The following is a 14,823-nucleotide window of genomic DNA, read 5'->3' as shown; positions in this document are numbered from 1 at the left end:
CAAAAGTTTAAGAAAATCTCAGACACAGGGTTGACACTAGCGAAGAAAAAACTTTGAACAAATGTGTGAAGAGACAAAAGTCTGAAGACTGACTAAGTTTGAAAAGCAAAAGTTTAAGAAAAATACACAAGCGTGTACATGAGTTTACAAAATCTCAGACACGGGTTGACACTAGCGAAGAAAAAACTTTGAACAAATGTGTGAAGAGACAAAAGTCTGAAGACTGACTAAGTTTGAAAAGCAAAAGTTTAAGAAAATCTCAGACACACGGTTGACACTAGCGAAGAAAAAACTTTGAACAAATGTGTGAAGAGCCAGAAGTCTGAAGACTTACTAAGTTTGAAAAGCAAAAGTTTAAGAAAATCTCAGACACAGGGTTGACACTAGCGAAGAAAAAACTTTGAACAAATGTGTGAAGAGACAAAAGTCTGAAGACTTACTAAGTTTGAAAAGCAAAAGTTTAAGAAAAATACACAAGCGTGTACATGAGTTTACAAAATCTCAGACACAGGGTTGACACTAGCGAAGAAAAAACTTTGAACAAATGTGTGAAGAGACAAAAGTCTGAAGACTGACTAAGTTTGAAAGGCAAAAGTTTAAGAAAAATACACAAGCGTGTACATGAGTTTACAAAATCTCAGACACGGGTTGACACTAGCGAAGAAAAACTTTGAACAAATGTGTGAAGAGACAAAAGTCTGAAGACTTACTAAGTTTGAAAAGCAAAAGTTTAAGAAAATCTCAGACACAGGGTTGACACTAGCGAAGAAAAAAACTTTGAACAAATGTGTGAAGAGACAAAAGTCTGAAGACTGACTAAGTTTGAAAAGCAAAAGTTTAAGAAAAATACACAAGCGTGTACATGAGTTTACAAAAAAATCTCAAACAGGATTTGACACTAGCGAAGAAAAAACTTTGAACAAATGTGTGAAGAGACAAAAGTCTGAAGACTGTCTAAGTTTGAAAAGCAAAAGTTTAAGAAAAATACACAAGCGTGTACATGAGTTTACAAAATCTCAGACACAGGGTTGACACTAGCGAAGAAAAAACTTTGAACAAATGTGTGAAGAGACAAAAGTCTGAAGACTGACTAAGTTTGAAAGGCAAAAGTTTAAGAAAAATACACAAGCGTGTACATGAGTTTACAAAATCTCAGACACGGGTTGACACTAGCGAAGAAAAACTTTGAACAAATGTGTGAAGAGACAAAAGTCTGAAGACTTACTAAGTTTGAAAAGCAAAAGTTTAAGAAAATCTCAGACACAGGGTTGACACTAGCGAAGAAAAAAACTTTGAACAAATGTGTGAAGAGACAAAAGTCTGAAGACTGACTAAGTTTGAAAAGCAAAAGTTTAAGAAAAATACACAAGCGTGTACATGAGTTTACAAAAAAAAATCTCAAACAGGATTTGACACTAGCGAAGAAAAAACTTTGAACAAATGTATGCATAAGTATGAAGACTGTCTAAGTTTGAAAAGCAAAAGTTTAAGAAAAATACACAAGCGTGTACATGAGTTTACAAAATCTCAGACACAGGGTTGACACTAGCGAAGAAAAAACTTTGAACAAATGTGTGAAGAGACAAAAGTCTGAAGACTGACTAAGTTTGAAAGGCAAAAGTTTAAGAAAAATACACAAGCGTGTACATGAGTTTACAAAAAAAAAAATCTCAAACAGGATTTGACACTAGCGAGGAAAAACTTTGAACAAATGTATGCATAAGTCTGAAGACTGACTAAGTTTGAAAAGCAAAAGTTTAAGAAAAATACACAAGCGTGTACATGAGTTTACAAAATCTCAGACACGGGTTGACACTAGCGAAGAAAAACTTTGAACAAATGTGTGAAGAGACAAAAGTCTGAAGACTTACTAAGTTTGAAAAGCAAAAGTTTAAGAAAATCTCAGACACAGGGTTGACACTAGCGAAGAAAAAAACTTTGAACAAATGTGTGAAGAGACAAAAGTCTGAAGACTGACTAAGTTTGAAAAGCAAAAGTTTAAGAAAAATACACAAGCGTGTACATGAGTTTACAAAATCTCAGACACAGGGTTGACACTAGCGAAGAAAAAACTTTGAACAAATGTGTGAAGAGACAAAAGTCTGAAGACTGACTAAGTTTGAAAAGCAAAAGTTTAAGAAAAATACACAAGCGTGTACATGAGTTTACAAAATCTCAGACACAGGGTTGACACTAGCGAAGAAAAAACTTTGAACAAATGTGTGAAGAGACAAAAGTCTGAAGACTTACTAAGTTTGAAAAGCAAAAGTTTAAGAAAATCTCAGACACAGGGTTGACACTAGCGAGGAAAAACTTTGAACAAATGTATGCATAAGTATGAAGACTGTCTAAGTTTGAAAAGCAAAAGTTTGTTTAAGAAAAAATACACAAAACTAGGAACATCAGTAACAATGCATAGGTATAATATAATTTCATGTTTGCTTATTATACGTTGATAGATGTTAACCTAAGTTGTATCTAACCCCACAGGCTGACCTAGGGCCTGTCATCACATAAAAATCCTGCCATTGATCATTTGGGACCCCCTCCCCACCACGTGATAACCACACACACACACACACACACACACACACACACACACACACACACACACACACACATACACACACCCTCACAATCTCTCACATCCCACGCCCTACTCTACGATTGCATAACACACACATACATAAACTGACACGGACACGCACACAGACACGAACGCTACACGGTACGGCTCATATGACATTAGATATAAGTTTACTCAGACACCTCTAAAATGTTTGATTTTTTTCAAATGTTTAAATTTCTTAAACTTTAAAAACCTTATTTTTAATACCACCGATATGTGTGTGCATGTGCCTATTGCCCTAAGCAAAAGTCACTTGTTTTAATCAGAGACTTGGTTAAAGAAATGGCTAAATCTAAAATAAACTTTTATTTTGCCAGAGCGGACAGAATTACATTTATTAAGTTTATATGAACACACACCCGGTTCGTTCTCTGGTCATCACCGGTGATCGACCTTTAATGCGCGTGAACAATAGATTGCGGTGCATGAACAGTTTCACGGCGTTCGTGATGCAAATAAACTTTTATTTAGGTTAAAATAAATACCCTTTAGTCTAAAGAAAATAGTATTGGCGACCCGTCCGGAGATTATGGACTCGGGTGCATTGCTTATACATGTACTGTATATTTCATTAAACAAATTCTTGGTGTTACAAACTTTTAGAACCTGAAGTGCTTGCCATAAAGGCGCTGGTGGACCACCTTAAATCTAAAATAAACCTTTTACTTTTTGTCAATGGCTGTATTACACTTATTTTACCAACACGGAGTTTTAGGAACAATACGGGCCGCTGAACATCACCGCTGTTCAGACACATTGGGGGCTACTGGGTGGGTGATAACGGGTGGTGAGAATGAGAGACCGCTGGTAAAAACCAACCGTCCAGAAACTGAACGCCTTAGACATCAAACTTTTTTCACATCAATAAATATGACGAGCACTCGCAAGACAAAAAACACGCACTGGAATACCATGTTCAAGAAACCTTTTATTTTGACAATGCGTACCGTGTTACATTTATCGTAAATACACATGTACACACTTGGTTGTTAGGTGACATTAATGAAATCAAACCATAAGAGGGACTTAAATGTCTTAAAACGTTTAAAAGGTTGTTAACGGCAGATATAAGAGCGCATCAGTGTAAGTTCTCCGTCACTGTCGGTGCGCGCATATGTTTTAATCAGAGACTTTGTTTAAGAAATTGCTAAATCTATAATAAACCTTTAGTTTTTGTCAGAGCGGTCTATATTACATTTTACCAACACGTTTTAAAAGTGTCTAACTCACTAGTTTACAACCCTCTCCTGCTGTGAATTGCCTCGCTGACACACACACACACACACACACACACACACACACACACACACACACACACACACACACACACACACACACACACACACACACACGATCATAAGAGCAGCTTCTGTAAGCTGACTGATCAGAAAAATAGTTAAATAGATAATAGCAGATTTAAGTTTAACCAGATACATGTAAAATATTTGATTTTTGCGTGACTTTAAAGAAACTTTTGACAAAACAAACGTTTATATTAAACAGTAGGCTATAAAATACGCGCTGCCACTTCACTTAAAGTCTAAAATAATACTTTATTTTTGTCAGAGCAGACAATATAAGATTCGTTATAATATACACATATTCACACATGGTTTTAAGAAGCCAATAATAAAAACAAACCCTGAAGATGCTATGAATGTGTTTAATCGTTTAAAAGTTTCTTAACGAAATATATGAACGTACATCCGACGCGTTCTCTGTCACCGCCGGTGATCGACCTTTAGAAAAGACTCACGGACTTCGTGATGCGAATAAACTTTTATTTAGGTTAAAATAAATTTCCTTTAGTCTAAAGAAAGAAGTATTGACGGCGCCTAAGGTTATGGCATAAGGGAATGGTTAAACTATACACGTATACGGAATATATTAAATATTTGTGATGTTACACTCAGAAGTTTTAATCAGAGACTTGGTTCATGAATTCCCTAAATCTAAAATAAAACTTTACTTTTCTTCAGAGTGGACCGTATTACATTTTACCATCACGGTTTTAAAAGTCTCTAACTAGTTTACAATCCGCCCCTGCTGTGAATTATCTCACACGCACACAGACCCTCACAAATCAGCTTCTGAAACATTGTGTCTGATCAGATACTAAAGAAATAGACCAATAGAAAATATCAGATTTAAGTTTAACCAGATACATCTAAAATGTTTGATTCCTTATTGACTTTAAAGAAACTTTTGACAAAACGAACATTTATATTCAACAGTATTTGCCATAAATATGTGTCCGCACCACCTAAAATCTAAAATAATGCCTTATTTTGTCAGAGCATACACGATAAGATTCGTTGTATAATATACACATATTCACACATGGTTTTAAGTAGACATTAATAAAAACAAACCCTGAAGATGGGATGAAAACGTATTAAAATATTTAAAAGTTTATTAAGGTCAGATATAAGTGCGCATCAGCGTAAGTTCTCTGTCACCGTCGGTGCGCGCATTCACATGTTTTAATCAGAGACTTGATTAAAGAAATCCCTAAATCTAAAATAAACCTTTACTTTTTGTCAGAGTGGCCAGCATTACATTTATTAAGTTTATTTTAAAACTGCAGATATGCCCATACACCCGGCGCGTGCACCGGTGAGCGAGTTTTAATGCGCGTGAACATAGAGAGCGGGTGATGAAAAGACTCACGGTTAAATTTTTATTTAGTTTATAATAAACAGGTTTTCGTCTAAAGAACCACACAGGTCCGCTGAACACCGACCCCGCTGTGAGACACGCAGTGGGGGTCGAGAAGCGTGCCCGGGAGAGGAGCGCACACAGGACGGAGAAACTCCGGTCATAAAACCTGCCAGAAACTGGACAGTCTAAAACTATAAACTTTATTTTTGACAGCAATAAACATGACAGCATAGGCTTGACATAAAACACACACACACACACACACACACACACAGAAATAACAACGAGCTGATTGACACATCGTAAAACACGCGCAGGATACTCGCTGTCTAAAGCCCTTGATATACGACAGTCCAGAAACTGGACAGATTGTACACCTTTTGATTGATTGTCCCGCCCCCTGTCAAAGGGGGTCATAAATCAATCAAATTTTGACAGATAGTGGTCCCATACAACTACTCAAAGTTTGTCATAACATGTATGTAGCCCATCATGTGTGTGGTTCCTTTTTCAAAATATGTGTTCTGCGCGTCGAGAGATCCTTTGTGCATCACGTGTCTTGTCAATATAAGTGCCTGCTGCAGATGCGTCTAAAGGGTTTATGATAAAAGAGACGCTTGCGTTTGCCAGATACTCGCATAAATGTGTAATCGGACTTTACTGTTAAGGAGTGTCTTGCGTGTATTTTGTGAACATGAATTATTTTGACAAAACACATGATGCACATGGTTAACATGACGCAACAAACACATATTTTGAAAAAAGAGCAACACACATGACACTCTGAACACATATTTTGAATTTGTGCCCCTCGAAAGAGCAGTCATGATTTAACTTTCAACAAACTGTTGCCAGTAAATAACATACATTTTAATCTACAGTAAGTTACTGGGAAACAGCTGCATAACTAAGCAATTTTTACAGTGCATGATTCCAGTACCATTTATTTATTTATACTTTATTTTTCCACATTGTAAACTTTGATGATCACTGTTATTAAATTTATTAAGTATTGTAAACTTAATTTATTTGTAGTATATTTGGAGTTCCTGTAACATTTTCTGCTTTTTAAGTTATTATTTTTTATTAACTTAAGCTATTTGCTGTTTATGCAAACACAACTTGAAAATTATAATTTCACTGTACTTATTTTTGTTTCTCTTTACCCAAAAAATTGTTTCAGGGTACCCCCAGGATTGTCAAACCTAAATTCAAGGCTTTTTAAGACCTTTTTAATACCACTTCAAATGAAATTCAATACCTACATCGCACCCATTCGGGTAGAATAAATCATTTTAAATAACGTAATATACCTCAAATAATTACTATTTACAAGGGTTTGAACATTCATGACAACATGCCCAAGTCCAAGGCCCAAACGGCCTAACCCTTATCTTTACCCATCATTTAAAACCAACAATCAAATAGATTAAAGATTGGAAATTGAAAGAAAAACCCCTCAAACACAACAACAAATTAAAATGTTATGCTATTTTGACCCTAAAAGACAAGAGATCTGTTCACTGCACCAGACAAAAAACTGGACACAAGCTCATATATAGATATATTTCTGTTAATAAATAATCTTTATACAGGACCATACTAAGGTTTTCCAATGCTAACTTAGTGTGACAATGTAAATATGTAGCCTATAGCATATATTGCAAGATGATTATCTAATTAAACAGTAAACAAAATATATAATAGCTTTCAAATTTGCGTTATTGTTTGCAGCTTATTATTGCATGGATCACACAAGACTATTGTTTAACATATAAATTACCTTTTCCGACATAATGATCATATTAAAACGTATCTTCTCTACCTAGATTTACTAGAGACGGATTATGGAACAGAAGATTGTGTGTGTGTCACTGATTAAATCAAACAACCAATCACAGGTGAGAGGACACCCGTCATTGTCCCGCCCCCACAGTCCCAAAGTCAACTTGATCGAGCAAGTGCGTGTTGTGCAGCTGCGTGCGCATAGAGAGAGTCGAGCGAGCGCTCATCCCAGCCTTTACTTTATCATCCCAGCCTTTTTACTTAACTGTTTACTTTGCTCGCGTGACTGTGTTTGTTTGCTTTGAACAGAGGTGCGCTCTCGGGAGGATGTTTTTCAGCGTGCGATTAGTGTTCTGTGAACACGCGAGAATGCTTTTCCGCACACTAATAGTGTTCTGCACGCTCGCCAAGATGCTTTTCCGAACATGGATAGTGTTTTGCGCTCGTATCTATCGCTCGCGCATGGTTTTTGTGCATGCGAGTTTTGTGTCTGAATTAACAGCATATAAATCTATTGATCATTTGAAAAATTAAGACCTCCGTGAAAAATTCAAGACTTTGAGGTGAAATTCAATACCTTTCAAGGCCTTAATATGGGAAAATGAAATTCAATACTTTTTCAAGACTTTCAAGACTCCGCGAGTACCCTGTGTTTAGAGCACTCAAAAAAAATAAAAAAAAATAAATAAAAAATAGATAAATAAATAAATAAATAAATAAATAAATAAATAAATAAATAAATATATATATATATATATATATATATATATATATATATATATATATATATATATATATATATATATATATATATAGTGCACCTTGTCCAATTTACTTAAGTCAATAAAGTTAATTTAACGCCTTTTTTAAAAAATGAATTGAATCAACTAACTTGATATATTTAGGTTATTAAGTTTGAGTTGGGACTACATGAATGAATCTTGTTCTGTTAAAGCAGGCATGCCCTTCGTTTTAATAAGGCAACTGGTTTCCACAAATTCTTAAAGTAAAATCAACAATTTATAACTGATACCTATTTTTGTCATGTTAATGCAAATAAAAAATGCTATTCTGGATTTAAATATTATTATTACTTAACTCAAAATTGTCATAAAAAAATATTACGATGTAAATAAATCATAATTGTGGCATAATGAGATTCATTTTCTTTATGCAGAATTTAATTTAACATTTTTATTATTGCTTTTTGGGATAAAAAAACACATTATTTGCCATAAGCCTCTGTACATTTGCCAAATAAAACTTAAATTAAAACTTAAACTTAAAAAATACATGGGCATTTCTTTATCACCCAACATGACACAATCAGGAAGGTAAAGATAAGACATTGTGTCTATCATGTATGCATGTGAAAGATCTATACTGTGGAGAAAAACTGAACTTGAGACTGAGATACAGTATAGCAATGTAATGAAAAACAAGAAAAAGACAATGACAAATTTGGGAGTCCTAGAAGAAGCATATTTGGTTCCCCAAAATAACCTTTCAGTCTTATGCATTGCTTAAGTCTATTAAGTCACCTCTTGGTAAAAATAATCCCGTTTTAAAAAAATATATAAGCACACCTCTCCGTAAGTATCACTTCTAAGTGGTAAGATAAAAAAATTGCAAGAAATTAGTATTTAAAGAAGATGCAAAACTGCAGAAACAGCACCACGGCCCCTTCTTCCTCTGACATGTACGTGTGTTTAAACCAAGCGCAGCGAAGAGGAGGAGAGGGGGAGGAGAGAGAAAAATGGGCATGCGATGAGCACCGAAAGGCTAATTACCATTGGAGGTACGGCTGCAAACAACAGCACGCTGTCAAAACAGACAAACCACATGACCTGCAAAAACAAAGCCATTTCTCACCCTGCGTGTGCTTGTGTGTGCTGATGTGAGCTTATCTTTAAGGACGGGTGATGCTTGAAATGTATCTCTATTCAATCTGAATTAGCGTTAGTGAATGGAGAAAAGTGGGTGTGTTGTGTTCATGGTGAGTGCGAGTGTGCGTTTTTTTGAGCTCAAGACCCTGCATCACCATCTGTGTGTGAGCAAGCATTACAGACTGTGTGTTTTATGTGTGCAGGCAAAAACTTCCCAGCATGCATTCTAAATACATCAGCGCTCTCTCATGCTTCTGCAGTATTAACTGTGCCAAGTGTCTTTACACGATTATTAGATTCTCATCTTTCTAATAAAGAAACATAGTCAGTATATGTCCAAAAACCAGCATGCATCACCCACCGCACAAGCCGATGACATCTCACAAACACGTTATGTCTCTCACCGTCCTGCAGAACATTGTAGAACGGGCAGAGAACCTGCCGTCCGGTTCCTCGACGTTCCTTCACTTGGTCCTGTTCAGTAACTGTTCTGCACCCAATCTGCCTTACTCTTCCCTTCTCCGATTAAACCCAACACCTTTCCAATCTTGGCCTGAGATCAAACTCAAAGTCTGTATCAGGATCCAGAACTGGGCCGACCATATGGCCCCGATCCTTACCGCTCCTATTCGGATGACACAAACTGCCCTTGTCTGGCTGCTACTCGGTCACGTGAGCCGTGGATAGTTTTTCTTGGCCCTGGTTCACCATCTTCTTTAACTGTTAGTGTCCCCAGATTGGCACAGATGGTACCAGATCTACTGACTAACAGACTTTTGTCTGAATCTAAGTAACAGTGGAAGATCACATGGTTTGGTGTTTGCAAATCATTTTGGTTACAGACCGAAAAAAACCCCACCAACTAACAGATTTTCTTGATGAGACAGAATTATTTTGAGGTGTTATCCACACATAAGCAAGTGAAAACGAGCCAATTATCGGCTTTCAATTACGTATGTAGTCACGAGACTGTATAATGTTTAAGCAAAGCTGAAGTGCACCTGGTTGTTCATGCTGGTTTTCCTCAGCAACACATCTGGATGCTCCAACACCTTCCCAGTGGCTCCAACATTATGACGCCCATGTACTGCAACAGGGAGATAGGAAGTGAGTCAAAACGAATCTCTCATACTGTATGTTTAATGTTTGATTGTAGTGCCTAAAATTAAAAGGGGACATTTTACAAGACTTTTTTTAAGATGTTAAATAAATAGTTGGTGTCCACACAGTACGTATTTGATGTTTTCGCTCAAAATATCATATAGATAAATGATTATAGCATGTTAACATTGCCACTTTGTGGGTGTGTCCTTTAAAATGCAAATGAGCTGATCTCTGCCCTAAATGGAAGTGCCGTGGTTGGAAAGTACAGATTTAGGGGCGGTATTATCCCCTTCTGACATCACAAGGGGAGCCACATTTCAATGAGCTATTTTTTCACATGCTTGGAGAGAATGGTTTACCAAAACTAAGTTACTGGGTTGATCTTTTTCACGTTTTCTAGGTTGATAGATGCACTGGGGACCCAATTATAGGACTTAAACATGGAAAAAGTCAGATTTTCATTATATGTCCCCTTTAAAGCTGGCAACCACAAGAGTCCCACAAAATACGACCCGTAAGACATCATTTTTGAGACTCCTTGTGCGAGGCGACTTATCCCGGGGATTTTTACTGTAACAAGTATACTTTGGATAAAAGCACCTGCTAAATGGCCAATTATGCTTATTTAACATACATTAGATTGTAGCTGGTTAAATTGTCCACTGACACATTACACACATTATAACATTAAATGAACATTGACTTCATAAACGCTCAGTGAGTTAAGGCTAAAAAGCAACATAATATCCACACGTTAACCCTATCACTGAGCAATGGCATGCAGATGGCCATCGATGAGCTCTCTGAGGCTGACCAGTCTGTACGTGAGACCGATCGTGTCCAGGGGTGAGTTATTGTGATGATGAAGCCTGTGGCACAGTGATGAATTTTGAGCTGTCTCTCTCCTTTCCTCAGGGCGGAGGAAACGCACACAGTTACAGCATTAATAAGTCGGCCTTCACAGATATCAGCGCTGACATCCAGCCTTTGATGCATACACGACAGATCTCCAGAAGCACTGGGACATTTTCTCCACTGCGGTTCGCATAATTCATCGTGTCTCAAAATCCACAAGTGTTTATGACTAATTGACAGTAAAGTGAATATACAAATCATGTTGTCATGTAAAGTTTGATTTTACTCATTGATGATTTCAATCTTTGACGTGATCATACTCAGTCAATTTTAAAATGTATCAAGGTTATATTTTTCACATAATATTCTTTACACTATGTAGGCTGATTTAAGATGTAAGGCTGTCAAAGAGCTAATGGCTTTTAAATGCAACACAGGCCTCATGTGGAAGAGAACTGTGACTTCGAATGGGTGTGTACATTTCAAAATAGTATTTGGAAAACCAGAAAACAGGTAAATTAAAGTATTCCAAATAGTCTGATTGAGTCAAGATGTGACTGGACTGTTTCATTTAGACTGATCTCACGGAAAGTCATGCAAAATTTGATCAATTTATTTATGTCCATGGCACGAAATTCATCTTTTTTCGTGTCTTGAGCGTGAATGTTTTTCTCGTGACACTCGCACAAATTACTTTAATAGTTTTTCGTGTGCGTTGCACGACTTTCTTTAGTCACGTGTCATTTTATGTATTGTTTTCTCAATGTTTTTGCTATTTTCTTACCATTGTCGCTTAAGGTTGGGGTTAGAATCACTTTCTGTTACGTTTTTAGACATCCTAACCCAAACCCCAACTCCAGGCGAATTGTTTAAAAGCGGAAGATAAACATGTAGAAACCAATACATAAAAGTACATCCTTACTGAAACCCCAAATCTAAGCATCAATGATTTAAAAATAGGGGAAAAAATGAGAAAACAATACATAAAATGACATGAAAAAGAAATTCGTGCCATGGACACGAAAAACTATTTAAAAAATTTGAGTGTCACGAAAAAGACATTCATGCTCAAGGCACGATAAAAGCTGAATTTCGTGCCATGGACACAAATAAATGAATCAAAATTTGCACGACTATAACACAACTTTCCGTGAGATCGTTTTGGTTTCATTAAATAAAAATTTGTAATGATATGAAATCCTTTGGAATCAAAAACTGTACAGACAAGTTTAAGTAAAATCTTAGTACTTAAAAACTCCTTAAGTGGCACTGTCCCGCTCACGGGACACCTAAGTTTACGTCAATTTTTTCCATATAAATTTTATGTATATCACAACAAACTATATATTGTTGGAAAGGTCTAAGCCTCTAGAATACATATATCAACAGTGTTTTATAAAATAAATTATGTAGGGTGAGTAATTGATTCAATTTTAAAGAGAGTGCGCCTCAAAACATTTTTAAAGGATGTAAAAAAGGTGAAAAAAAACTGTTTATTATATTATTATCCAACATTCGTCCTTCGTTCTGGGCAAATGTTAGATGAATATGTATATGTATTATGTTACACTGTATTTTTTTGTCTTGAAATTCTGTACCTTTTAAAGCATCCTTGAGCTTGGCAAAGGGCTATATAAATAAACATAAAAATTAAACATTATTATTATTATTATTATTATTATTATTATTATTACAAATAAAACACGGTAACCTGGATGCTGCAAATCATTTTAACATGTACAGTTTAATATTACACAACGTTAAATATAAATATGTATTTTAATAACATATTCTATTTAGAAATGATTAAACCAAATAGTGTGTTTGTGACATTTAAACATATTGTAAACAGGTTTTCCTCACAAAAGGTCTGCATTCGTTAAAAATCAATATTCAATTTTCCTTAACTTACTTATGAGGTAAATAGTCATTTAATAAGTGGGATAATGTACAGGCAGCAGTTTGTTACAGCGAAATAGGCACATTCAGTGTGATACAAGACCCTCCGCTTCAGATCCTGATCACACTGTCGGGGCTCATTATCCTTTACATAGTGAAAATGTAATACCTGAGTTTCTGTGAGTCCTCGTGGTCTTCATAGTGGTGGTGGAATCACATGGCGGCTCCCACGTTGTCTCTAAAACAAACAAATACATTGTGACATGAATGACTGTAATGCCTTTCAAAGTTGTGCTGGCCATCTTTGCCAGATCTTAGCCTGGTACACTAACAGAAAATACTTTTTAATTTTATCCCAAAAACTTGCACTGTATTCACCAACCATATACAGTACAACCCATTCAATATTGCTTTCTACACTAAAAATGTTGTGTTATTTTCCACCCAGCTATGGGTCAAAAAAGGACAAGCCCACCCGCTGTGTTAAATCAACCCAAAAAAGTTTATATTTGAATTAACAATGGGTTAAATTACAACCCCACGGGCTGGGCCCGTCCCTGTCTGACCCAACACTGGGTTGAAAATAACACAGCATATTTTAGACTGTAAGTATCTAAAGAAAGTCATTGTTGAATAAAAACTCTGCCCCTTTCTGTGTAAATTAGGCTGATTATAGATCACGTCTATTCTCCAAAGTGTGCACTGCCTGCTGCATGATTACGTCTCCAGAACTCGGTGTACATTTTCTATTGATCATGACAGCAGTAATTCATCAACTGATGAAGTGATGATAAGCATGCATATATCAAGAGATGTTATCTACATCGTACCTTCTGCGTATTTCAGATACCTGAATAGCAGTGGTTAATGTTGTACAGTGGCAGTTAAACCATACAAACTGGTACTCATTTTTCTTTCATGTTTGTGTCTTTAAATGAATGAATTAATACATTTGTAGTGAATCAGATGCTAAATGAATGGCAACATCACATGCAAATAAATGGAATCAGTTGGTGCAATTTATTCTTGACATCCCCTGAACCCTAAAGATAGTTTTTCTGTCCCATGTTGTTTAACTGAAATATTTAGTATATATAATTTTTGTGCAACCATAATGTAACTGTAGGAGTGGACCAAAGAATATAACATTGTGCAAGCAATTTTTCTTTTTCATAGTCATGGCTGAAAATTTTTACCATATTTTTCCCAGACACTGATTTCAGTCAAGATGTATTTTTATACTAACTGTTGCAACACACCATCCCTCATTTAAAGCATTCCGTAAAATCTAAAATGTGGGAATGTCATGGGTTTCAGATGGTGATCATTCTGACAAGTTTCCACAGAAACCATTTAACATCATTACTGCAGATTTTGAGAGGTACAGTTCATGCTAAAATTAGTCCTGGCCTGTTTTAGTTAATCGTATAAGGAGCAGCCTCCAGATGTAATTTGTTTTCAGGAAAGAAATACAGCATAAAGTGAAAAACAGCAGTTTGTGGTCGTACAGTATACAGAAACTGTATATACTGTGTACAGAAACAGCCTCTGGATACTTCTGTGTTTACATGCAGTCATGAGGTTTAGTGCCAGACTGTAGGATCACCGCACTGAATAAACAAACATCTATTTCACAAAAAGAAATATGATTTCAGCCCATGTGCATCTGACTGTGTTTTTTCTTTATGCAATAGTCTGTGAAGTCTGCATCTGGCTATTATTCATCATACATCACACAAAATCCTCTTTGGAAGTCGCACTGTCTAAACTGTTAATAGTTAGCAAGAATAAATAAATTCAAAATTCAGGACAATCATGCCTCAGTGGAAAACAAGAGGTCATCATGTCTGTATTCGTCCCAGGCGGTTTGCTGAGGTTAGCAAGAAAAGAGCAAGACGATAAAGCTCTAAACAGTGTACGAGTGAATACATGAAAAGGAATGTGAAAGTCTCCGATTATTGCAGATGAGCTTGATTCGCCCCGTTCCAGCTGAATAGGCTATAA

General features: G+C 36.1%; 1 protein-coding gene across 1 annotated transcript in view; it reads right to left on the bottom strand.

The window, feature by feature from the left end:
- The window catches only part of gas7a (growth arrest-specific 7a), a 74,011-nt gene that overhangs the window by 40,726 nt on the left and 18,462 nt on the right, over positions 1-14,823 (bottom strand). Inside the window, exons 3-4 of the mRNA XM_055185735.2 lie at positions 12,989-13,057; positions 9,963-10,048 (exon numbers count right to left, since the gene is read on the bottom strand). Coding sequence (XP_055041710.2) covers positions 9,963-10,048; positions 12,989-13,057 — 155 coding nt within the window. The remainder of the gene's footprint in view (positions 1-9,962; positions 10,049-12,988; positions 13,058-14,823) is intronic.

This window comes from Misgurnus anguillicaudatus, chromosome 19 (genome assembly GCF_027580225.2).
Source record: "Misgurnus anguillicaudatus chromosome 19, ASM2758022v2, whole genome shotgun sequence".
Classification (NCBI taxonomy): domain Eukaryota; kingdom Metazoa; phylum Chordata; class Actinopteri; order Cypriniformes; family Cobitidae; genus Misgurnus; species Misgurnus anguillicaudatus.
This window is presented reverse-complemented; position numbering and strand designations above follow the sequence as displayed.